This window comes from Archocentrus centrarchus, chromosome 20, assembly GCF_007364275.1.
Source record: "Archocentrus centrarchus isolate MPI-CPG fArcCen1 chromosome 20, fArcCen1, whole genome shotgun sequence".
Lineage (NCBI taxonomy): Eukaryota > Metazoa > Chordata > Actinopteri > Cichliformes > Cichlidae > Archocentrus > Archocentrus centrarchus.
In genome coordinates this window covers 3,288,640-3,314,950 of record NC_044365.1, presented here as the reverse complement: position 1 = coordinate 3,314,950, position 26,311 = coordinate 3,288,640, and the positions used below count along the sequence as shown (strand labels likewise).

General features: G+C 42.8%; 2 protein-coding genes across 3 annotated transcripts in view; one reads left to right on the top strand and one right to left on the bottom strand.

The window, feature by feature from the left end:
• Positions 1 to 25,124, bottom strand: part of LOC115799325 (NACHT, LRR and PYD domains-containing protein 14-like) — a 137,010-nt gene extending 111,886 nt beyond the window's left edge. Inside the window, exons 1-9 of one of the 2 annotated variants that reach the window (XM_030756429.1) lie at positions 25,031 to 25,124; positions 16,192 to 16,427; positions 14,287 to 16,072; positions 13,699 to 13,872; positions 12,572 to 12,745; positions 8,529 to 8,705; positions 6,608 to 6,784; positions 4,767 to 4,940; positions 4,502 to 4,513 (exon numbers count right to left, since the gene is read on the bottom strand). In XM_030756429.1, the coding sequence (XP_030612289.1) occupies positions 4,507 to 4,513; positions 4,767 to 4,940; positions 6,608 to 6,784; positions 8,529 to 8,705; positions 12,572 to 12,745; positions 13,699 to 13,872; positions 14,287 to 16,072; position 16,192 (2,670 nt within the window). In that variant the 5' untranslated portion in view covers positions 16,193 to 16,427; positions 25,031 to 25,124 and the 3' untranslated portion in view covers positions 4,502 to 4,506. Of the gene's footprint in view, positions 1 to 3,927; positions 4,514 to 4,766; positions 4,941 to 6,607; positions 6,785 to 8,528; positions 8,706 to 12,571; positions 12,746 to 13,698; positions 13,873 to 14,286; positions 16,073 to 16,191; positions 16,428 to 25,030 lie in introns of those variants that run through there. The other variant, XM_030756428.1, reaches the window with a different exon arrangement.
• Positions 1 to 26,311, top strand: part of LOC115799318 (NACHT, LRR and PYD domains-containing protein 12-like) — a 652,446-nt gene that overhangs the window by 326,220 nt on the left and 299,915 nt on the right. The window contains exon 11 of the mRNA XM_030756416.1: positions 10,119 to 10,125. Within this exon, the coding sequence (XP_030612276.1) occupies positions 10,119 to 10,125 (7 nt within the window). The remainder of the gene's footprint in view (positions 1 to 10,118; positions 10,126 to 26,311) is intronic.

Sequence of the window (26,311 nt, the reverse complement as noted above, 5' to 3'; positions counted from 1 at the left end):
CTGTTGTGCAAAACATATTTACTCTTCCAAGATTAGCTCTGTAGATTCTCTATAGGCTCCTCTTGTTAATGTTTGTCCCTTTATTTTATTTAGTTGTGTTATTTTTCACATACATGAGTTCCAGTCATGCCAGAGTTGACAGGCTGAGAAAAAAGGCAAGAAAAAGAGAGGGGAGAAAATAGAAAAAGGAAACAGAGAGGATGGAGCAAGCAAACAGACTGGAATTGTTCATCAACTGCTGCAGTTTTTAAATGATGATTGATTTATTAAAGAAAAAAGCTATCCAAACCCACCTGACCCTGTGTGAAAAAGTAATTGAATATCCTCTGGTTGGAGTACCTGGTGTCAACAAAACTGTCTGAAATCAGCTTCACCATCCAAAGATACAGACTCTCTCTCACCTCAGTCCGAATCCCTGACTTGTCAATAATTCCTGAGGTTTTTAGGAAAGATCTTACCCTTTCTCTTCCACCACACTGACCATAGGATTGCTCAGTAGATCTGCTTCCTGGGGCCCCCTTGCCAGCAAGTCATCTACAGGTGCTGGTCATAAAATTAGAATATCATGAAAAACTTAATGTATTTCAGTAATTCCATTCAAAAAGTGAAACTTGTATATTATATTCATTCATTACACACAGACTGATATATTTCAAATGTTTATTTCTTTTAATTTTGATGATTATAACTGACAACTAATGAAAAACCCAAATTTAGGATCTCAGAAAATTAGAATATTGTGAAAAGGTTCAATATTGAAGACGCCTGGTGCCACACTCTAATCAGCTAATTAACTCCAAACACCTGCAAAGGCCTTTAAATGGTCTTTCAGTCTAGTTCTGTAGGCTAGACAATCATGGGGAAGACTGCTGACTAGACAGTTGTCCAAAAGACGACCTTTGACACCAAAGGTCATTGCTGAAGAGGCTGGCTGTTCACAGAGCTCTGTGTCCAAGCACATTAATAGAGAGGCGAAGGGAAGGAAAAGATGTGGTAGAAAAAAGTGTACAACAACAGGGATAACTGCACCCTGTAGAGGATTGTGGAACAAAAGCCACTCAAAAATGTGGGGAGATTCACAAAGAGTGGACTGCAGCTGGAGTCAGTGCTTCAAGAACCACCACGCACAGACGTATGCAGACATGGGTTTCAGCTGTCGCAGTCCTCGTGTCGAGCCGCTCTTGAACCAGAGACGGCGTCAGAAGCGTCTCGCCTGGACTAAAGACAAAAAGGACTGGACTGCTGCTGAGTGCTCCAAAGTTATGTTCTCTGATCAAAGTCAATGTTGCATTTCCTTTGGAAATCAAGGTCCCAGAGTCTGGAGGAAGAGAGGAGAGGCACAGAGTCCACGCTGGCTGAGGTCCAGTGGAAAGTTTCCACAGTCAGTGATGGTTTGGGGGCCGTGTCATCTACTGGTATTGGTCCACTGTGTTTTCTGAGGTTCAAGGTCAACGCAGCCGTCTACCAGGAAGTTTTAGCGCACTTCATGCTTCCTGCTGCTGACCAACTTTATGGAGATGCAGATTCATTTTCCAACAGGACTTGGCACCTGCACACAGTGCCAAAGCTACCAGTACCTGCTTTAAGGACCATGGTATCCTGCTCTTCATTGGTCAGCAAACTCACCTGACCTTTAACCCATAGAAAATCTATGGGCTATTGTGAAGAGGAAGATGTGATAAGCCAGACCCAACAATTCAGAAGAGCTGAAGGCCACTATCAGAGCAACCTGGGCTCTCATAACACCTGAGCAGTGCCACAGACTGATCGACTCCATGCCACGCTGCATTGCTGCAGTAATCCAGGCAAAAGGAGCCCCAACTAAGTACTGAGTGCTGTACATGCTCATACTTTTATGTTCATACTTTTCAGTTGGCCAACATTTCTAAAAATCCTTTTTTGTATTGGTCTAAAGTAATATTCTAATTTTCTGAGATACTGAATTTGGGGTTTTCATTAGTTGTCAGTTACAATCATAGAAATTAAAAAGAAACATTTGAAATATATCAGTCTGTGTGTAATGAATGAATATAAAATACAAGTTTCACTTTTTGAATGAAATTACTGAAATAAATCAACTTCATGACATTCTAATTTTATGACCAGCACCTGTATATAGTTTAACCAAACCTGAATGGGAAGCCATGGAAAATTAAATCCCAGATGCCTCTGCTGCAGGAATAATCCTTCCATCCTCATCTCCGCTTGAGGACTTTCTTTGTAGAAAAGACAAAACTTTGTCCCTGCTAGATTTCTGTGGACTCAATAAAATCGCCATCAAAAACAAATACCCACTGCCGTTGTGAATCACCGCTTTTGAGCACCTGCAGGGCACCACTGTTTTCTCAAAACTGGATCTGTGCAAAGCTCAATGCTTGGTCAGAATAAAAGAGGGAGCTGAATGGAAGACTGGATTTAACACACATCAAGAACACGAGTATCCGTTTATGCCTTTGGACTCACTAACACACCAGCAGTTTTCCAGGCTCTAGTCAGTGTAGTCAATTGTTTTCCAGTGGGACTATGCCACTTGAGAAGCCTTTAACACTCAAGGAATGTTTCACTTCTGCTCCAGCCCTAATCCAAGTGGATACCTCAAAATATCTCAATATGGAAGTGGATGCATCAGCTTCCAAAGGTGAAGCAGTTCTCTCTAAAATGCACTTGTGTGGCTTTTTCTCTCGCTGTCTCTCTCCTGCAGAAAGAAGAAACTACAACACTGGGGACTGTGAACTGCTGGCTATAAAACTAGTCCTATGAGGAGTTGAGGCGTTGGTTGGAAGGGGTAGAGCGCCCATTGTTGTGTGGAGATAACACAGAAACCTGCCATATCTCCAGACCACCTAGTGTGTAAACACTTGACAGGCCAGGTGGGCTTTATTCTCTACCAGATTCAATATGACCACTATCCAGGGTCCCGGCAGTTCTCAACCTCCAACTCCAATGCTGATGGTGAAAACATCCTTCCTCCATCCTGATAAGGGTGACTAATGTAAGTTGGATGGCAGAAGCTGGAGGTCAGGATTGGATCCGCATGAGAGAAAAGCAGGAACCGATTCAGTCCGAGTTATTCCTTGGATTCCAATCACCACATTTATTGATCATTCGTGTCCACATTAAACATTAAAAAGTGACTGAGGCTCAAACTTCAAACTGGTGATGATAGGCTCCACCCACTGAAGTCACATAATTCAAGGACTCTGAAACATCTCCAACAGGAAGCCAAGCCAAGTTTATTTATAAAGCACTTTAAAAACAGCAACCACTGACCAAAGTGCTGTACATAAAACACATCAGGACAAGAGAAAAATAAAATTTACAAAGATAAAAGATTTAAAAATTACACACAAATAAACAACTATAAAATGCACAATTTATCCTAAAAATAAATCAAAAAATAATACACACAAATAAAACCAATAATAAAAGCATAATTTTTCCTAGAAATTATTAAATTACAAATTTCAATAGACAGCTGCTCATAATAATCAAAGGCCAAATGAAATAAGTGGGTCTTAAGAGCAGACTTAACGTGGCAAATGAAGAGGCCTGTTTAATGTCTAATGGCAGAGCGTTCCAGAGTTTGGATCTGCTACAGCAAAGGCTCTGTCTCCTCTGAGCCTCCGCCGTGTCCTCGGCACATCCAGGAAAAGCCGATCAGCTGATCTGAGTGACCGGGAAGGAATATGTACGTGCAGCAACTCGGAAAGATAAGGTGGGGCGAGGCCATGAAGTGACTTAAAAACAAATAAAAGGATTTTAAAATGAACTCTAAAATACACAGGAAAACAACAGTATTGATGAAAACACACCTCCACCTTCTGCAGTTCTCCCACTGAACCACTAGATGTCGAATGTTTAAAGACACAAACCACACCAAACTGTGAAGAGTCAGCCCCCCCCCACTCCCCCCCCCAAACCCCACAGTTCAAGAGCTTAAAAAAAACGATGTTATTTGGTAGTGATTCAGAAATGGAGATACTGCCACAGTAGCAGTCCTGTTATATTTGCTATCACTATTAATGTTCTGCAAATCTATGTAAAACCAATGGAAGTGTACACATATTCATACTTTAAGAAGACATTTGAATATATTATGTAAGATTCAATGGATTCAAGTGATAATCAAGTGTGATCCAGAATGAAGCCTGAAAAGCTGAAGCCAGTGTCAGACAGAGACTCTGCAGAGACTGTGTAGAAGGACAGAGCAGCAGCAGAGCATCCAGATCCACTGATGATCCTCTGGCAGATCCACAGGGACACACAGGGATGATGGTGGACTCTACATTGTGTCTGACAGTGGAGCTGTTCTCAGAGCAGTTCACTCTGCAGCACTGACAGTCATCTGCACTTCTTCTCATTCCTCTGTCAGTCACTGCTGGATGAAGCTCTCCTCTCCACTCCACCTCCCAGTAACATGGCCCAGTCAGAGCGTCTCTGCACACAAGCTGCTGCTGCTTCAACCTCTCTGGATCATCAGGACACACACCATCCTGTTTACCATCCTCACCACCTGCAGAGAGAAGAAGAAAGAGCAGAGGAGATAAATGAGTGTTTCCAGAGACTCTTCATCAGCTGTCAGTCAGTGATGCTGCACATCCAGTATAAAAAGCAGTCATGTTCAGCACAGGACTGTTTTATCTGCAGATTTCACTGAAGTCTACAGTGGAAATAAAGTGAGACGTGTGCACACTTCATTAATGGAGAAATAAACTGTGTTTTGTACCACTGAAAGCAGCAGAAACTGCCTCCAACCATCTACTGACCTCAGAGTTTCCAGGAAACAGTGTGGATTTTGTGCAAGATCAGAAAGCTGCTTCACATCTGGATCCTGCAGGTTGTTGCCTCTCATGTCCAGCTCTCGCAGATGAGAGGTGTTGGACTTCAGAACTGAGAGCAGATAATGACAGCCAAGAGCTGACAAAAAGCAGTATTCCAATCTGTATGGAGTAAAGAAGAGTTTATTTGACAGAGTTTCTGCTTGAAATCCTTCAATGTTCTTAAGATGTTCAGATTATCTGCCCGATGCAGCCACTTTGATTTTGGACATTTGAATCTCTGTTCTAGGACTAAGTCCTTCAATCATTTCTTCCAGTTGGTCCAACAAGACAGACTCAGTATTGGACATGTGTTCTGGCTCCATGAGGGGAGCTTCTAAATCTGATGTGATGGCCCCTCTGGCTCTGTCAGATCTCAGTACTGAAGAGAGGTCAAACTGAGCACACAGTTGTTCCAGTCTGGACCAAAGACTCTATACTGGAACTGAGGGACTGCTCTGACTGCACCCACTGGGACTGTTTAAAGGCTCATGTTCTGACTCAGATCATCTATTTCTACTTCCATTTCTTTGGCCCCAAAATGGGGATTCCTGTGAAAACAGGAACTATTTTCCCCAATAACGAGCCCTGGATCAGTAAATCACTGAAACATGTTCTCAGTCAGAAGAAGCTGTCTTGTTCTGAGGGAGAGAATCCAAAGATTGAGGCACAGAAACTTGTTCAAAGAGAGATAAAGCAGCTAAAATCAGGTCTAAAAGGAAAGCAGAGGATGAGCTGAATAAAGGACACTCAAGGCTGGCTTGGAAAGGAATGAAGTCCATGGTGGGGATGCAGAACAAGGACAAAAGGGCATTTTTTCCTGATAAATCTGATCCTGAATCAGCAGCAGAGTCAGACTCATTTGATTCCAGCTTTGATCTCATTGATTTCAATGAAGAGCTTCTGATTTTAGGAAAGGGGTGGTAGGCTCTAAGCTTCACACTGATGAGGTGTTTGTGTGTGAATCTCTTAGTGGGATCACAGAGAGAAAAAGCCCTGGTCCTGATGCTTTGGGAGGGAAATGATGGAAGTGTTGGTGAGGAACTGAGTGGGGGGAGATTTTCAGACATTTTCCAGTCCTCCTTGGAACAACAGACACATCTTCCTGCACACAGGCTCTGAGCTCATTTTAATGTGGATATTAGCTCAGTGACTCTGGAACAAACACATCTCAGAGGGTTCGGGTTAATGGAAGCTGTCCAGTAGGCTCTCATCTTCCACTGGATCCCCTCAGGGCTGTGAGCTTCCACCTCTGTGATCTCTCTGATATACTAATGAGTGTCAGAGCAATCAGAGATCAGGATTTGTCTTTATGTATGGTCATGGCTGTATGGTCATAGCCAAGTAAAAAGCGAGCAACTTTTGGGACACAGGAAACTGACTTTAAGCTTGACATAGCTCGTTAACCCTTTAATTTCACTTTGTATTTCACTCCTCTGGTTGAAGCTGTGGGCTAGCTGGGATGACTGGTTGTCCTTGTGAGATGAGCTTTATGGTCAAAACCAAACACCTGTGTTTCCTTCACCACCTCCTCTTCTTTCTTTATTTGACTTTTGTTTTGAAGTTCAACTAATCCTTTGTTAAAAGATTAATTTTCAACTTTATTAGTTGCTTTATTAGATGCTTGTATACACCAATCAGGCTGCTACAGTCAATGGACCAAACCAGAAGGAAACAGACTTTACCATAAAGAGCCTCAGTATAATATCAGCCCTACATCTGCTGTTTAGTGTCACCAGAATTTTCTTATACATTCATCCCAACATATAAACTAAAACATGGGGTCTGACCTCAGAGTTTCCAGTCTACAGAATGGACTCTTCAGAAAACCACACAGCTGCATCACTCCTGCATCCCGCAGCTTGTAGTTGTGACTCAGGTCCAGATGTTTCAGGTGGGAGGGGCTGGACTTCAGAGCTGGGGCCAAATAATCACAGCTGATCTGTGACAAACTGCAGCTGGTCAGCCTAAATAAAGAATAAAGATATCTTAGTGGACTTCTTTTTTCTTTTGTTTTTTGCTAGAAATCATTCAATGTTTCAGAATTTGTTAGAGCAGAAGAAGGTTAAATGTGTGTGTGTGCGTGTGTGTTTTAGTTAGGGAACCACACTGCTTTACATCTGAAAGCATAAAAGAATGGCTGGAAAGAATTTCATATATTTGGACTGCTTGATCAAAAGCTCATATAAACATCAGACCACCACCTTACAGCACTTTCAGATTCCACACAGGGCAACACTGATTATAGTGCACTGTCACTAGAATGTAGCTAAAATGTAGATTTTGTTATATGTTGAACAAAATACTAATGAATCTCTTCCCTAAATTTTTGGTTACAGAATTTTCATATAAATATCTACTATATTTTTTTTCTATTAGAAAGAAGTTATTCATTATCTTCTCTGACAGAAGACTCATTGCCCACCAGTGAGGTGATGTTCCACATCCCTATCTCCAGCCTTAATAGATCGGGATCAGTCCGCCAGGGCCTCCAACCTTGGCTGCCACCCAGCACACACTGCACCTGAACCCCACAGTGCCTAAATTATTAGATTACCATAATCATGTGTGGGAATTAAGGACCATAAGTTAAGTATCAGTGTTTGAAATGTGAAAATTGATCTGTTGCAGTCAATGGACAAACCAGAGGAAAATAGACTTTACTATGAAGATCCTCTTTTGCCATGTTTCCATTGGTACCTACTCAGCATGGCTCGACTCAACTCGGCACAGGTTGCAGGCATTTCCATTAGTACCTGGTACCAGGTACTTTAATAGTACCCACTCAGCTGGGGTTCCAAGCAATCTGAGGCGATCCGAAAATGTGACGCGGAAGAACAGTAAACCACTGATTGGCCAGGGAGTGTCGTCACTAGTTGAGTCATGAGAGCGACTTCTTCACCAGAATCAACCGTGCCATTTTAAAAACCCAACCAAGAAAACGGAGGCACGCAAAGCACAGGTTGAATTTCTAGACCGACAGTTTGCAGCAGTAGTTTTGCAACAACAGAGCCATCTGAAACACATACACGGCATACAGATTTTACCCCTGTACTGCCGAGCGATTGCTGCTGAAGCACCTGTTACCTGTCCGTACTAGTCATGAACAGCTGGTTAACACCGAGTGGTGAGGCGGCTGATCAAAGGAACTTTGAATTACCGTAATTATGCAACTGTTTGTCCTATCAAATAATTCAAATGGTTTCTGAAAGCTGATAAACTGCACTTCACACCCAAAGGGTTATTATGGTAACTGTTGCCAGAAGTATGCGAATGGTGGCACTTTGAAGTACACTGAGTCGATTATGACAGGTTTGGCGGTATAGGGTTAATACTTAACAATGATAACCTTCATCCATTAAAATATTGCACAGGTAACTTATGCATGATGATGATGAAACTGACATTAGCTGTTAGCTTACCTCTGTCTCATGCATTGTTGTGTTTTGTTTTGAGTCGCATACAAATTACGTCAAGAGACTACTGCCCACGCTGCTACATCAACTCCACCTACATTGAGGTGGTACTCAATTGCAATGGAAACCAAACAAGACCGTGGCGAGTCCTGCTGACCCGTGCTGAGTAGGTACTAATGGAAATGTGGCATTTGTGGATCAGTAGAAATACCACTCTAATTTCTTCAGCTTTAGTGTAAGCACAACTTTGACATAATACGGCACAATTCAACACAACTAAAACAGGGCAACTGACCTCAGAGTCTCCAGTCTACAGTGTGGATTCTCCAGAAAACCACACAGCTGCTTCACTCCTGAATCCTGCAGGTTGTTTCCCCTCAGGTCCAGATGTTTCACAAGAGAGGGAGAGTTGGACTTCAGAGCTGAGGCCAGAAAGTAACAGCTGATGTGTGACAGACTGCACCACTGCAACCTTTATAAAGAGCAAGAGAGAAAAACCTATTTGAAAAAGTTTGTGTTTGAAATCATTCAGGATGTCATATTTTTTCAGACTGTATGCTCCAATACACGCAACACACCCAATAATAAAATTGTAGTCAATGAAACTGCAACTTTGCTAGCACTGCCGCCTCACAGCTAGAATTACATCTAGAAGGTCTGGGTTCGATTCCAACTTGACCTGGGCCTCTTTGAGTTCTCCCGTGTCTGTGTGGGTTTCCTCCACAGTCCAAAGACATGCAGTTACTGGGTTAGGTTAATGGGTGACTCTAAATGCCCACAGGTATAAATGGGTGTCTGTCTCTCTGTGTTGACCCTTATTGTCATTGTACACTCAAGTTGCACAATGAGATTAAAAGTGCAGTCCTTCCTGGTGCCTCAAGAGACAATAATAAAAAAAAGTATAGTGGTAGAATAATAATAATTAAAAAAAAAGAATACATAATATATAATAATAAAATTTAAAGAGAAAAGACACACACACACTCAGCACTACCACCCCACATCACTTTCCATTGGACAGCACAGAGTTCATTTCAATGATGGCCCAGGCATAAAAGCTGTCTCTCAGTCTGTTTGTTCTGGCCTTCACTGTCCTGAAGCATCTGCCTGATGGCAGCAACTGAAACAGGAAATGTCCAGGGTGTGAGGGGTCCCGGGGGATGTTCTGTGTCCACTTCTGGCAGCGGGCATTGAACAATTCCTGAAGGGAGGGCAGGGGACAGCCTGTGATCTTTTGAGCTGTGTTGATGACTCGCTGGAGCCTTTTCCTCTCTGCTCCTGTGCAGCTGTTGAACCACACGCACAGACAGTAGGTCAGGATGCTCTCTACACAGCAACGGTAGAAGGACACCAGCAAATTTTGGGTCAGGTGGTTGCTCCGGAGAATCTTCAGTAAATGCAGCCTCTGTTGGGCCTTTTTGACAGAGCTGATTGTATAGATACTCCAGGTGAGGTCGTCCTCCAGGTGCACTCCAAGGAACTTAAAATCTGAGACCAGCTCCACTTCATCCCCCTCAATAAACAGAGGTTGAATGACATGTGTTGTCCTCCTAACATCAACTACCATCTCCTTTGTCTTAGTGGTGTTGAGGATCAAATTGTTCTCATTGCACCACCCTGACAGCTGCTGCACCTCATCCCGGTATGCTGAGTCACCCCCCCGAGATGAGCCCCACCACAGTGGTGTCGTCCGCAAACTTAATGTGCAGCTACTGGCGTGTATGGGGGTGCAGTCATGTGTGTAGAGGGTGAAGAGTAGGGGACTCAGCACACATCCCTGTGGAGAGCTGTGTGCTGAGCCATGAGGCTGATGGCTGAAGAGAGGTGGGGAGCCACTGTTACCCTCTGGGAACGGTCTGTCAGGAAGTCCTTGATCCAAAGACAGGTGGAGCGTGGTATCCCCAGGTCTGACAGTTTAGTCACCAGTCTGCCAGGAAGGATGGTGTTAACCGCCGAGCTGAAGTCCACAAAGAGCAGCCGAACATAGTCCCTCCCCCACTCCATGTGAGAAAAAGCAGAGTGGAGGGCTGTGACAATGGCGTCGTCCGTGGACCAGCTGGCTCTGTAGGCCAACTGGTCGGGGTCTACATCTGTACAGAGTGTACCCTGCTTCTCGCCCTATGTCAGGTGGGATAGGCTCCAGCACCCCACTCCACTCCACCCCACCCCACACCCCAACCCTGAATAGGATAAGTGTAAGAAATTGGATGGATGGAGTCATACCGGCTCTGATGTATCTTGGCTAGAATAAGACAGTGCAGAGGCTTTGATCATGGTATAAGCTAAGAGAATGGGCCATAAGGTTGCAAAGATGCCCTGGAGACAGTGTTCAGCATGTAATAGCAGGATGTAAGATGCAGGATGGGACAGTGTACACTGAAATCACATGGCTGGGATAGTGCACAGGAATACCTGTGCCACATCTGGATAAAAAGTTTCCAAGTTACATCCAAATGTGGTTGAGAACAACAAAATTAATTTCCGGAAAAAGAAGCAGCTGCTGGCCAAACATTTAGCTGATGATAATGAGAAAGAAGCCACAGGAAATGTCAGTACACATGTTCACCATCCAATGGACTACCTGAAAGGCACGGCGCAGTCTGTGAGACGAGACAGTGCTCGGTCTGATTGGTGATATGCGGTACAGGAGCTCCACAAGTGACTATGCTGTCTCTATTCCTGCTCAGTATTTCAGTACAACTCTGGGTCATTCCATCTACAGAGAACTCGGATGATTCTGCAGTAGTTTCATGTACACTAAATAAACAAAAGCATTGGGTCACCAACACATACAGGAGCTTTTATGACATCCACATAAACAGAGCCCCCCCTTTGCACACCACGGCAGGACTTTTCTCTTTCTCCATTGTTGTTCTGCTTAGTTATAGAGCTGCTTGCAGCTGCTATAAAGAGTGAATCCAACTTTGCAGGTGTTTGTGTTGGTGGGTAAGTGCATGAGCTTACACTTTATGCAGATGACACAATAATTCTTGTGTCAGAGTCTTGGAAAACAATATCCTGTTTTCTTAGAATGACTGAATCTTTATCAAAACTGTGACTTTAAAATGTGAATTATTTCAAGTCAGTAATATAATTATGAATTTAACTTAAAATATCTGGTTCATTGGTTGCTTCGCCCTGAGAGAGCCCCACCATGGTGTAGTATTGGACAGCTTCTTTTACTCCCACTATTGCCATCACAGAGTCTTTCTTCCATACTAAATAAATAAGGAAAAGGTCACCCAATAATTCCTCATCTTGATACAACTGAGATTAAATTGGCTCAGATGTTTAATTTAGGTCCATGAACCTGAAGCTATAAGTGGTTGAAGCCCTGTTTTACTGGAGGGACTGGAAAGGAAAGAGAGTGGCCAAATCCTGCAATCTTTATCATAATGTTACACTGAAAACATTTCAATGTAACATTCAAAATCCTGATTTTTAAACATCTGCAGCTCTGCCACCAACAGAGAATTTTAGATCTAATTTGCAAACTGAGTTGAGATGAGCATTTAATTAAAATCCTTCTGAAATTAGGAAAGGTAATTAAGTGTACAGATTTTTGTTAGTAGTTTTGTAGTGACGGATACAAATATATATCTCACCTCTAGATAAATTTGTTCTCAACCATTTATGAGTAACGACTCGTGCATGCTGTGTTTTTTAAGTAAAAATTTTGAAAAACTATATCATGATATCTTTGCAGATATAACAACTTTGAGTCTTCCGGGGAGACTTTCTATGAGATTTCGGACTGTGTCTCTTGAAATTTTTGCCCATTCATCTGGAAGACCGTCTGTGAGGTCGGATTACTGATGTTGAACCCTCACAATCTCTGCTCTAGTTAATCCCAAAGGTGTTTTATGGGGTTGAGGTCAGGCCTCTGTGCAGGCCAATCAAGTTCTTCAATGCCAAACTCATCCAACCAAACCTTTGATGCAGGAACAGAAAGGGCCTTCCTCAAATTGTTCCCACAAAGATGGAAGTATAGAATCGTCCAAAATGTCTTCTTAAACTGAAGCATTCAGATTTTGCTTCACTGAAACTAAGAGGCTCAGGCCAAAGCCAGAACAACAGTGACTGAGAGCAAAGCACTTTCTCAACTTTGCTGTCCAAATGACAGGACAGGAAATCTTTCACGCCTCATCACTAACATAACACATCTGTCTCGCAGAGAGTCATCTGCCCTCTCATATTAAGAGTTGGCTGGGAGTTTCACCCCTGTGGATTAATCCAAAGAAGAAAAACAGACTAACATTAAGATCTTAAGTGCAGGTCAGTGTCAGCACAACTTTCACTTCATATTCATCTCAATACAGATAAAACAAACTGACTGACCTCAGAGTCTCCAGCCTCCTGTGTGGGCTCTCCAGAAAAGCACACAGCCGCTCTATTCCTGAGTCCTGCAGCCTGTTGAGACTCAGCTCCAGATGTTTCAGATGGGAGGGGTTGGACTTCAGAGCAGAGGCCAGATAATCACAACTGATCTCTGACAAACTGCATTTCTCTAGTCTGAAGAAACACGTAAAAGCTGTAAGTTTAATGGCTCAAGTCCCTGTTAGAAACCATTTAGTGTTTCATAATCTGTTAGATTAGAAGTTTAGAAAGTGAACACTAAACAGCTGAAGCCAGCAGTATGCAGGTTCGGTCAAATAAAAGTGACAAAGAGTTCTTTGAATGAACATGTTGTTGCTGCAATAAATATGTAGCTTTATTCTGAAAATTGTGCCTGAAGGATAATAAAACCTCTCTGTTGTCATGTTTGGGCCTGTGTTAGGCTGTTTTTTTGTTCCTCTGCTTAAACACACACCTCACCACAGCAGCTGTGTGGGTGTCTCTGTAGCAGCCATATCAGCTTCTGATCCATGAACATCATCACAGCTCCTAACTTCACCTTTATTAGCTTTGACATTCATGTCTTTCTCTTCTTTCTCTGAGCGTCTCTCTCTCTGTTTCCACAGAAGTGTAAGCGCAGATGTTGTGTAAGCGCTTTGAGTGCTCTGACTGAGTAGAAAAGCGCTATATAAGAGCTAGTCCATTACCACTTACAGAAGATCAAAGTCTCTGCAGCCTGTTTGGATCTGCTATCATCAGATCTTCAACAGCCTCATTCACATCCCTCACACACTCTACAGCCTCATCAGGACTGACTTCATCTTCACTGACTGATGGAGCACAACATGAACCTGTGGAGGCTGAAAAACTGTCCTGTCAAACATCTCCCCGTCACCGCTCCACTTCTGTCAGCCTTTAAATGAACTGCTCAAGTCTGTCACTTCTATTTGGAGCCAAAAGGAAAAAGTGTTGTTCAGTCATTTGGAAAGACACAACATTTCTGAAAGCACTCAAACTTCTTCACATTTGTCTTCAGACACATCCTGAACATTTAGGAACCAAAGAAAGTTTCAAACATCAATCAAAGATCTGAAATATAGAAAAACAACAGCTGCAGTCAGTGAACTGACCTCAGAGTCTCCAGTCGACAGTTTGGACTCTGCAGTCCAGCACACAGAAGCTTCACTGCTGAGCCCTGTAAGTTGTTTCCACTCATGTCCAGCTGTGTCAGATGGGAGGGGCTGGACTTCAGAGCTGAGGCCACAACTTCACAGTGAGTCTCTGAGAGTCCACAATCTGTTAGTCTGTGATTAGAGAAAATATGAACTGTGTTATTGTAAAAGCAGAAATGTGCATTATAAACACAGACTGAATGTATATGAAGACAAAACAGAGTGAGGTCATAATGTGATGAACATCTGCTCTGCACATCTGTGCTTCAGCTCTGCATTTATTGCATTTAATCATAGCAAACAGAGCCACTACCACCATCTCCATCATCTACCCAAGTGTTCTGACCATGACTTTAACCCCCTTTTTCTTTTAGTCGCCTCGTATAGTCTTTTACTGTGTGAAAAATAATGCTCAGCTTTGCTTTAGCAGCAGGCATCACTAAAGTGTAAAGCTAAAACTAAAGAGAATAATTAGCACTGTCTATATATGAAAAACAAAACTATTAATCTATGATTGATGATGCTGGGGACCATGCACGGACTCACCGAGCCTTTCTGCAGTTCCTCACAGCTGGAATCAGTCTACGTCGTCCTTGGTCTGATGTCCAGTACTTCCTCAGGTCCAACTCATCCAGAACCTCCTCTGACATCTGCAGCATGTAGGCCAGAGCTGAGCAGTGGATCTCAGAGAGTTCCTCAAATCTGTTCCCTGATTTTAGGAACTCTTGGATCTCCTGATGTACTGAGTGGTTGTTCATCTCCATCAGACAGTGGAAGATGTTGATGCTTCTGTCAGGAGAGATTTGATTGCTGTTCATCTTCTTCAGGTTGTTGATGGCTCTCTGGATGGTTGCTGGATTTTTCTCTGTCTGACCCAGCAGACCTCCTAAGAGTTTCTGGTTGGACTCCAGAGAGAGACCATGAAGGAAGCAAACAAACAGGTCCAGGTGGCCAGTTTTACTTCTGAGTGATTCTCTCATGGTTTCTGACAGGAGCTCAGTAAGCGATGGGATGTTATGCCAAATATCCAGAAAATCCCTCAGAACCTTTGTCTTCCTGCTGGTGTAACAGTGGAATAAGTAGACTGCAGCCAGAAACTCCTGAATGCTCAGATGAACAAAGCTGTAGACTGGTTTCTGGAAGATCACACACTCTCTTTTGAAGATCTCTGTACAAACTCCTGAGTACACCGAGGCCTCTGTCACATCCAGACCACACTGCTCCAGGTCTTCTTGGTAGAACATGATGTTTCCTTTCTCAAGATGCTCAAACGCCAGCCTCCCCAGCTTCAGAAGAACGTCCCTGTCAGCCTCCATCAGCTCCTGTGGACTCGTCTCATGTCCCTCATGGTACTTGTTCTTCTTCCTCTTTGTCTGAACCAGCAGGAAGTGTGAGTACATGTCAGTCAGGGTCTTGGGCAGCTCTCCTCTCTGCTCTGTGGTCAACATGTGCTTCAGAACTGTAGCAGTGATCCAGCAGAAGACTGGGATTCTGCACATGATGTGGAGGCTCCTGGATGTCTTCATGTGGGAGATGATTCTGCTGGACAGCTCTTCATCACTGAATCTCCTCCTGAAGTACTCCTCCTTCTGGGCGTCAGTGAAGCCTCGTACTTCTGTCAGCCTGTCCACACATCTAGGAGGGATCTGATTGGCTGTTGCAGGTCGAGAAGTTATCCAGACGAGAGCCGAGGGAAGCAGCTTCCCCTCGATGAGGTTTGTCAGCAGTTCGCTGACTGATGACTTCTGTGTGACATCAGACACGTGCTTCCTGTTGGGGAAATCCAATGAAAGTCTGCTTTCATCCAGGCCGTCAAAGATGAACAGAAGCTTCCAGACAGCGAGCTTCTCTGCTGGGACCTTCTGTAATGTTGGATGGAAAACATGGAGCAGCTCCAGAAGACTGTACTGCTGATCTCTGATCAGGTTCAGCTCCCTGAATGAAAGCAGCATCACCACACTGACATGTTGGTTCTCCAAGCCCTCTGCCCAGTCCAGACTGAACTTCTGCACTGAGAAGGTTTTTCCAACACCAGCGACGCCGTTGGTCAGAACCACTCTGATGGGTGTCTGTTGGTCAGGGAAGGCTTTAAAGATGTCGTGGCACCTGATTGGACTGTCATGGAGGGCGTCCATCTTGGAAGCTGTCTCCAGCTGCCTCACCTCATGTTGGGTATGAACCTCTTCACTCTGTCCTTCTGTGATGTAGAACTCAGTGTAAATCTTGAAGAGGGTTCCACTTCCTGTTTGATCACTTCCTTCAGTCACACGTTCACATCTCCTCCTCAGACTGATCTTATGTTCATCTAAAACCTCCTGCAGACCAGAATCCACTGAAAGACAGAAAAACACTGAGACTAAGGAGACAGAAAACTCTGAAATGTGTCAACAACACAACAAGAAGTCCAGTTTTCAGAAATGAGTCCATCAGCAGACAGATGTTCAGTCTTACTTTGGCCACAGCTGCTCTGACTGGCTGTCTGCAGTCCAGCTCTGGTTCTGGATCTTTTTCCACACTGGGGACAGGAGGAGTCTCCTGATGAAGCAGACTGGTCCCAGTATGAGGAGATGCACTGTCTGCAGAACTAGTGTCCACAGCTGGTAGAGACCGGATCCTTCAGGACGTCCTGACAGGAAGCACAGCAGGACGGCCGCTCCTCCACACAGACCTCGCTCCTCTTCCTCTCTCTGTGAACACATTTCTTTATCACTAAAATCATTTGCTGATCCGGATACTTTGATATCAGGCTACAATGGATTTCATCAGGACAGAGCCACCGGGGGAGGTGGTGTATGTTAAAGACCATTGCACTGTTGCTCTTTCTAAGTCAGTCCCCATGCAATTTGAGTTACTGATGTTAAAGCTTAAACTCTCAGCAAGTTTCTTTCTTACTGTTGCAGTCTGCTACCAACCTGGAGGTTTCAGCCAAATGAGTGATCATTGTGCTATTGCCATTGGCAGCACGGGCAGCATGGTGGCATGGAGTTAGCACTGCTGCCACACAGCTGGAATAACATCTAGAAGGCATGGGTTCCTTTCCACCTTGGCCCAGGCCTCTCGCTGTGTAGAGTTTGCATGTTCTCCCTGTGTCTGCGTGGGTTTCCTCCAGGTTCTCCGGTATAAATGTGAGTGTGAATGGATGTCTGTCTCTCTGTGTTAGCCCTGCGACCAGCTGGCAACCTGTACAGGGTGTACACTGCCTCTCGCCCCATGTCAGCTGCGATACGCTCCAGCCCCCCGCCCCCCAACCCTGAACAGGATGAAGAGAAGGGATAGATGCGCTATTGCATTTATGCGCTTTGGCTGCTCTGCCAATCGATCACCAGTGATTGTGACAAAGCGCTCTCTGAAGAAACTTGGTATGCAGGTTTTTCTTCTAGATGTTGCAGCAGTGCCTTGGGACACAATCAATGCTATCCACTCCTTAGATGATGCCCAGTCCTATTTAAGAATACATTTAGTTAGACCATTGATAAGCCCACCCCTATGAAAAGATTCAGGACTAAAAATTGTTACAGCCCCTGGTTCTCCCAAGACTTGGCAGAGCTTATCGATAAAAGAACACCCTTTGGGGAAAAGCCCATTCCTCTCAATCTCCCATTGACTGGCTTGCCTTCAGGCAATGTAGGAATAAAGCCACATAGGTGATCACAAATGCCATGGAAAAAAGTCCATGGAAAACAAACTTACTTCTACCCACCTGCCAATTGCTATGGTATTCAACAACCTTCTTAATACTGATTAGGGTTTAATCCCGGGATCCAGGATTCCCGGGAAATGCGATCAGAACCATTTCCCGTTTCCTGGGAAACGTTAAGATGGGAAACCGGGAAAAAAGTCGTGCAAAAGAAAAGAAAAGAAAGCTTCAGAATGTTAAATTTAAGGAAATATTGAGAGAAGGGTTCGTTTAATGCGAAAAGCATTACTCTTCATTTCAGGCACGTTCAGCCTCCGTTTAAGGCTTCAGCCTTCATCTCAAGCGTTTTAATAGAGGTATTACACAGTTGTACTTTTTTCCTCTTTAATTTGTTGAAATCGTAGGCAATGTGTTTAGCCTAAGGCATTTTGTATTATATAATTTTATATTATTATATATTGTTATATTGCATTATATAGCCTATAAAATATGCCTGCCCTGAACAATAAAGAAATATCTGTTTAACTTCGAGTGTTTCTTTTCCTCGTTTACTAACAATCATGAATTAGGATACGGGCCTAATGTGTGAAGAAAGTATCATGAAATAGATTACTTTAACATATTTCGCTTTTAAAATGGAGTTGAGTAAAATGTATATTTTTTAGGCTATAAGGATTGGCCAGTTTTTCAAAAGACGATTCACAACTAACCTACTTTAACCCTCAGACACGGTGTTATAAATTTGCTGTTGCCAGAATGGCAATGACCAAGTCGTAGTGCATTACTCAAGGCCCTGTGTTATGTCATATTATAGTGTAGTACGGTAGTTAACTTTTCAATGACTATTACAGCGTTCCACTGGTGGAACGGTGTGCATTGTGGACAGCGCAAGTGGCTGAGACTTTATCAATGCTGTGGAGATGAACCGCATTGTTTTGCACCAGCAATTGTAAAATAGCTTGGTATAATTCCATGTACAATGCAGGAATATTAAAATTATATTTGTTAAGGGAGTGTTGAGGAACGATACAACGCCGCATAGCTCGAGCACTCGAATGCTGAGATGTAGGTTTTATTGCATTAATCAAGCCAATGTTGCCCCCTACTGGGCATAAGAGGACATAGCTGGAAAGCTACCTCTACAATATTAAAATAGGTTAAGCCCGACACAGGCTACAGAAGGCCTAATTAAAATATAAAAAATAAAAAAAAACAACTTTTTCCCGGCATTCCCGGGAAATGGCTCGTCTTTTCCTGGGATTTGATTCATGTCATTTTCAGGAAAAATATTAAACCCTACTACTGATAAGCCTCACATGACTTCAGTCTTCAACCATTACTTTGTTAATTCCACCAAAGCTTTTACTATTCCAGACCCAGTTACTGCTTTGTCTGCTGCTCAGCCTTCTCCTTCCAGCAATACTGGTTTCTCCTTCAAATACCTCTGTATTATTTAAGTACAGAGGTGGGAAGTAACGAAGTACAAATACTTCGTTACTGTACTTAAGTAGATTTTCAGGTATCTGTACTTTACTTAAGTATCTATTTTTCTGACTACTTTTTACTTTTACTCCCTACATTTTTACACAAGTATCTGTACTTTCTACTTCTTACATTTTCAAACAGACTCGTTACTTTTTAACACGTCAGAAGAAGTTTGCATTTCCGGTCAGTGCGCCGTCAAACATCAAACGATCTGAGCCTAAACGGAGGAATAATAACACACAAGAGACAATCGTACTGGTGTATCCTTCATCATCGGGGCTGATCTCGTACAAAGGGATTAAATACGCAAACCCATATAATTAATGTATCATTTATAGCGCTATAATCGGGCCGGACCGAGTCCGTAAGTTGCGCTGCGGCACATAAACAGCTTAGCTAGCGCTACTATAGAGGAGCGAGCATGAAGGGAGTAACGTGTGGCAGGTAAATGCAACGTTTCTAAATGCTCAACAAATATCAGCAAACACACAAAGTGTGTGCAGTTTGTTACACAGTGTGTCTGCTAGCTAAAAGAAGAGCTGCTGTATTTCAGGGAGAGCAAAGAGAGAGAAGTTCACTCAGAGATGGAGAAAGAGGACAGGAGAGGAAGAAGAGAGGTTAGAATTAAAGGTAAGGACTGGAAAATAAACTGAAGTATGCTGACTTTGTGTAATTCAAAGATTGTATGAAAATACTGCAGTTTAGTGTGTAATAAATAGGTTAGCTTGTTGTACTGTATTTACAGTAAAGCTCTGTGTTGGACTGGAGCACAGTGTTTGTGTTCATGGTCAGAGTTACAGGTTACATCAGTGCAGCAGAGATGAGTTTGAATCAAAGCTGCTGATGCTGAGATTCATTCACTGAATCCAACATTTCTACAGCCTGTATGCTGTCAGTGTAGGGGATGGAGATCAGCTCAGATAGCTGTGAAATACTGGGTTACATCTTTGTGAGTTCACTTCATCCACACAGAGCAGTAAACCTCAGAGCAGCAGCAGCAGGTCAGCTGATCACAGTCTGCACACCAAGGTCATTTACTGCAGCTACAATAGAAAGCTGTGATTCTTCTCCCCATGCAGAGCCACTACAGCTGATCTTAGGGTTCCTCCACCTTCTGAATCCCACTGTAACCCCTGAGTATCCTCATGTTGGTGTTTAGGTGGAGGCACAGTCACCCTCTACTATGGAGGACACAGAGAATAGAGCTGTGTTTAAATTCCCTTTAACAGTTTGTGTCCTACATAACAGATTCAAGCTGAGTGCACTCATTAGGATTAAAATTTAGATTGGAATAACATTTGTATTCTCATGTAATATTATTTTATGTTATTACAATAATATATAATGAGGTTCGGTTTGTTTTACACAAAAATAGCAGGTAGAAACATCCTCCAAAGAACTACTTTTACTTTCTTACTTTGAGTACATTTCAGAGCCTGTACTTTTTTACTTTTACTTAAGTAGAGAAGTTGAACCAGTACTTCGACTTTTACTAAAGTATTTTTTAACATAAGTACTTGTACTTCTACTTAAGTACAGAATGTCAGTACTTTTGCCACCTCTGTTTAAGTACTGGATGAGCAAGCTAGACACAAACAAATCTGCTGACCTTGATGGACTTCATCCCATGTTCATAAAAGCATCTGCTCACATCATTGCTGCTCCCAGCACAAGAATATTGAACCTGTCTCTACACCTCTCTGTCTTTCCTTCTGACTAGAAATCGGCCATGAGCTTTCCTCTCTTCAAAGGTGGCTCTGGCTTAGACCCCAACTGCTATCGACCCATTTCCATTTTACCATGTCTTTCCAAAGTCCTGGAAAGGCTGACTTATGAACAGTAAGCCACTTCCTTGTTTCGAACAATATGCTGTCTGACCTTCAATCTGGTTTTCGTGCTGGACATGGATGTACTGTATGACCATTTTCACAAAGGTTGTGATGACCTTATTACAGCATTAGACAGCAAAAAGATCTGCATAGCTACCTTCATTGATCTTGCCAAAGCCTTTGATTCAGTCGATCATAGGATGCTCTTATGTCAGCTTTCCAGCACTGGACTTTCCGCCACCTAGATTGCCACCTATCTAGCTGACTGTGTACAGCAGCTGAAAAAAGAACACATCTTGTCAGAACCATTAACCATCTCCAAAGGTGTGCCTCAGGGCTCCATCTTGGGGCCAACCTTGTTCTCCATCTACATTAATGATATAGCAAAAGCTGCTGGCTGTTCCCAAACCCATCTGTATGCTGCCCATCCTATATAGAGTTGGCCCTTCACTCCATTCTCCATCATCTAGTGTTCTCTACTCAGCCTCACCTCTGTAGAGCAGTCCTTTCACAACCTTAATCCCCACCTTAATATCAATAAGACCAAATGCATCCTCTTTGGTCAAAAAGAAAAAAACGAGGCCTTCAGCCCCCCCCCCCCCCCCCCCCCCAAGATGGCTGTGCATGGTTTTGGAATATGTTAAGACTTACAAATACCTAGGCATCTGGCTAAATTCATCTCTGTCCTTCATCAAACAAATCAATAATCCATCCATCCATCCATCCATCCATCCATCCATCCATCCACCCACTTGAGGGTTGTGGGGCGGCTGGAGCTTATCCCAGGGTAATCTTCTGGCAAAAGTAAAAGCCAGACAAGCTTTCCTCTTCCACCTCCTTCACTCATGCTGTGAAGCACAGTCTTGTCAAGATAAAAATACTCCCAATTTATGACTGCTAGCTTCAGCCTTTCCACACTCATCACTGTGGTCTCTAAAAGATGGTGGGCCGGCCCTCCCTTCATACCTGGTGGCTCCATCACTGGTTTCACTTCATCTATGACAGGGGACATCAACTGGCAGCCCGCGGGACACATCTGGCCCACCAGAGTTTTCTATCCAGCCCCCCCGAATAGTACTGCCACAGGTACTGTACGCCAATCAATCATGTCGCGTCATCACCTGTTAAATACCCCTCTCTGACTAGTCTGAATTATCAAAAGTGTGTGAACGCCACTTTCCATTGCACTTAAATACCTCCATGTCCCTAGAACCAAGCAAAATGCAAGACCGCACCATTTGACTATCTCTATCTACCCCATACTTTAAGATATTCACATCCAGTTTTTTCTACTGGGTAAAGCAAAATCCTGACTACATACATGTCTATTCTGAAAGCTCTCAGGTCTTGTGTTATTAATCTACATCAGTGTTTGTGTGTAAACCCCCAAGCAGACAGGCTGTACTTGAATTCTTTTTTAGTTTTGGAGTATATAACAATATCTATCAATTTCACCATCTTGGCAGTAAAATATTTTTGGCCAAGAATCCATTTCATATAGAGGAGACCTTAGAGATGAGGAAAAACATGGTTGGGTTTAGTTCTGCCTCTGGTAGGGGTATGTCAACATTTTCGGGTCATTGTCACTAGCCTATATGTCACTGTTTTTAGCACAGCGCGGCACTGAGGAGCCAGCTTTTGTTGGTGATGATCAGATTGTAAACACAGCTGAAGGGGAGTCTAACCTTGTTTTGTGTAGAAAAAATGTTCGGCAATCAAACTTGTCTAAATGAAGTAAAAGTTGTAACGAGATTTCCATCGGTGAACCTGCAGAAAGATTTTACTGGCTGCCGAGTGTGCTCCCCGGCCTGGGCGGAGCTCCCGACCCTTTGCTGCTCAGCGTGTACCCACATGTGGTCACAGCCCCACAGGCCTAGTATCTACTATTGTGTTATTGTTAAAGTAAGTGTGTTGCCATTTTGTGCCATTGTGGTTGTACTGAGTGAATCTGTCATATCTTTTATCATAGTTATATATTTGAGCCCTTTGCCTTCATTCATGCTGGGCAGACTGAAGAGTTTGCTGGTTTTGCCTCAGAACAAAACATTATTTATTAAAAAGTAGGTAAATTACTATATTTACATTTTTGAAAAAGGCACCTCACCATTGCCTGTGAAATAAAATTACTGGACTTCACCATTTCCTTCCACGGCAGCATTGCTGCAGTGCACCCTGGAGCTGTGACGTCAGCTGATACCTGTTAATGTTTCTGTTTACCTGTCAGAAACAAGCTCTCATGGAGGATGTTTGCTGAGCGCCACCATTTCAGTGAAGTTAGCTAACGAGTGAAGGACAACAGGAGCAGCTACAATGGCTCCTGTTTGTTTCTCACATTTATATTATTGTTCATTCTGAATAATAAACCTCTGCATGAACTGAATCATCTGTAAACTTTTCAGCTGTTTTGGATGAAAAAGCTTTTTGATTTAATTTGAAGCCTTATTCGAACTTTTGGACAGAGGCCATTTTTATTTATTAGCACATTTTATATTTTCATTTAAAAATAAAAACTGTATTCACTTTAATATGCATTGTTTATTTGATATTTACTGTGATGGTCACATTAATGTTAAAATACATTTGATTAGTTTGAAACTCATATTTTTATGGGTCATTATTTTAATTGTGAGAAGAGACAACAAGGTGATGTTAACAGGTGGGCAGGCTTGAACAGGTGAGGTCAGATTGAAATAATTGCTGACTAATTGATAAAATAATTGACAGATTATTTGACTACCAAAATAATCTTTAGTTGTAGCAATAATATATTCATGTGTACAACCACACGTTAGTTCCCCTTTAATACTAACTCACTTATTGTTCTTACTCCTGCGTTTTAATCCGTTCTCATGATTTAAATGCTCGCTCCATGTTAATCTGGGATTTTTATTTTATCTTTGATGTGTTTATGTTCATGTGTATCCATGTCAGAGGTGTCCAAACAGATACAGTAACACAGTCATGAAGATACTTGTAAAACAGGTCATTTTGTTATTTTATTTCTAAGGCCTTCATAAATCCTGTTGACCAGAGGTGGGAAGTAACAAAGTACTAATACTTTGTTACTGTACTTATGTGGATTTTTCAGGTATCTGTACTTGAGTATTTATTTTTACTTTTCCTCCCTGCAGTTTTACACTGCTCCATCAAGCATCAAACGATCTGAGCCTAAATAACAGAACAATGACACACAAGACAACCAGACTGGAGAATCCTTCATTACTGCATACAAAGAGATTATAAAATAAAGGGAGTAACATGTGGCAGGTAAATGCAACGTTTCTAAATGCTCAATAAATATCAGCAAACACACAAAGTGTGTGCAGTTTGTCACACAGTGTGTCTGCGAGCTAAAAGAAGAGCTGCTGTATTTCAGGGAGAGCAAAGAGAGAGAAGTTCACTCAGAGATGGAGAAAGAGGACAGGAGAGGAAGAAGAGAGGCTAGATTTAAAGGTAAGGACTGCAAAACAAACTGAGGTATGCTGACTTTGTGTAATTCAAAGATTGTATGAAAATACTGCAGTTTAGTGTGTAATAAACAGGTCAGCTTGTTGTACTGTATTTACAGTAAAGCTCAGTGTTGGTGCACAGAGGCTGTGTTCATGGTCACAGTTACAGGTTACATCAGTGTAGAACAGAGCTGTGTTTAAATGTCACAGTTTGTGTCCCACATAACAGATTCAAGCTGAGAGATTCATTAGTATTAAAATTTAGATTGAATAACATTTCTATTCTCATGTATTATTTTATATCATTACAATAATGAGGTTCAGTTAGCTTTACAGAAAAATAGCAGGTAGAAACGTCCTCCAAAGAAATACTTTTACTTTCTTACTTTGAGTACATTTTAGAGCCTGTACTTTTTTACTTAAGTAAAGAAGTTGAACCAGAACTTCAACTTTTACCAGAGTAGTTTTTAACACTTAAGTAGAAGTACTTGTACTTTTGCCACCTCTGGTTACCCTGAATCAGCTGCTGGTTAGATGGTCCTGTTCTTCCCTGGAATAAAAAGCACTCTCAGCCTGTTGGACCATCCTGGTTCCTCTGCTCATCACATCATCATCATCCACTGCTTCCTTTAAATCACCTCCACCAGGCTACATAAGCTCCTGTTAGGATCCACAAAAGCTAAACAGGTCCAGAGCCGATCAAACATGAAGAGCATTCACTCACTTTATACACAGTAATGGCACCGTGTGAGATCCTGCTGAGCAGACAGAGGTCTGTGTGAAGCCCAGTTAAACGGCTCAGAGAGGGAATGGGCTACAGACAGGTACAGACAGGTACAGTCCACAGACACACTCGGACAGCAGAAGAAGAAGCTTGTGTCAGCACTCACCCTGCCTCAGCTCCACTTCTCCTTCTGCTCTGTCTTCCTGTTTTCATGTAACTGAGTCAAGTGCTTGAGTTTGCTCCTCCCACATCCATTTACAGGAAATCACCCCCCCCCCCCCCCCCCCACACACACACACACACACACTCACACACACTCTCTGTGTTTGAATTTCACTGTTCATGTTAGTTCATCTTTCTGTTGAAATGTGGGGAATAAATCTCTGTATTAACGTTTTCGTTCACAGGCTCACAGGAAACACGGAGCCAGCAGAGCAGGATCTCCTACAGTTCTTCCTGTTCCTGGTTCTGTCAGAGACTCATGGGAGATGTAGTTTGTGAATGATAACCAACTCTTTGGAGTTTGATCTTTGCTAAAATGAGCAGGGCCTGTTCCAGGAAGCAGCTTTGGTCAAACTGAGTTTGTTCCCCTGAGGAAGCTAACTCAGTTTCTGGGGTAACGGACTCTGTGAAGCTCACCTGCTGGCTGTTCTGACTCCTCCCCTCCTGCTGCACCTGGACTCGGCTCCAGCTCCTTATTTCCCCGCTGTCACTCCAACATTTAGTGTGGTCTGCATCACTGCAGGGATCACCGTTTCAAACTCATCTATACGCAGACACACGACCCACTGATCAGTGATTGACCAGGGCCACATTGTGATGGGCGGCATTCACGGAACATCGATGTGAACGTGTTTTGGTTTAAGGCTCCAAACTGACTGCAGGCTGCTTAAATATTTACAATAATATAATATTTACAGGAAGTCATAAATTTTGATCAGATCAAATCAATGTCTGATCAGTGTGGAAACCTTTCAGGCTCATGTTTGGCTCTGTGCTCGAACACAGACACGTTTATTTATATACAGCATTTTAACAGAAGCTGACCCAAAGTACTTTACAGGCACTTATTTGGAAATCCACGTCTCCAAGAACCCAATGACAAAGCAAAAGGTGATAAAAATAATAACTAAGTTCTTCAGAAATTATTTTTGTAACCATGTAAGAAACAGCTGAAATCTGCAGTCACTCAAAAAGAGCAAATAACATCCAGATGGGTTTGGAGGAGTCTGTGTATGCAGTGTGTAGAAGGACAGAGCAGCGGGGGGGCATGACTGCAGTTCTTACCCTCACTGAGTACATTCCATGACAGAGGCGCATACACACATTACTGCAAACAGCAAATTGTGTGTATGTGTGTATATGTATATGCAGTTGTACAGACATGTGAATGTGTGTATGTATGTATGTATATCTTTGAGTATCCCCCCCCCCCCTTTCCTTATTG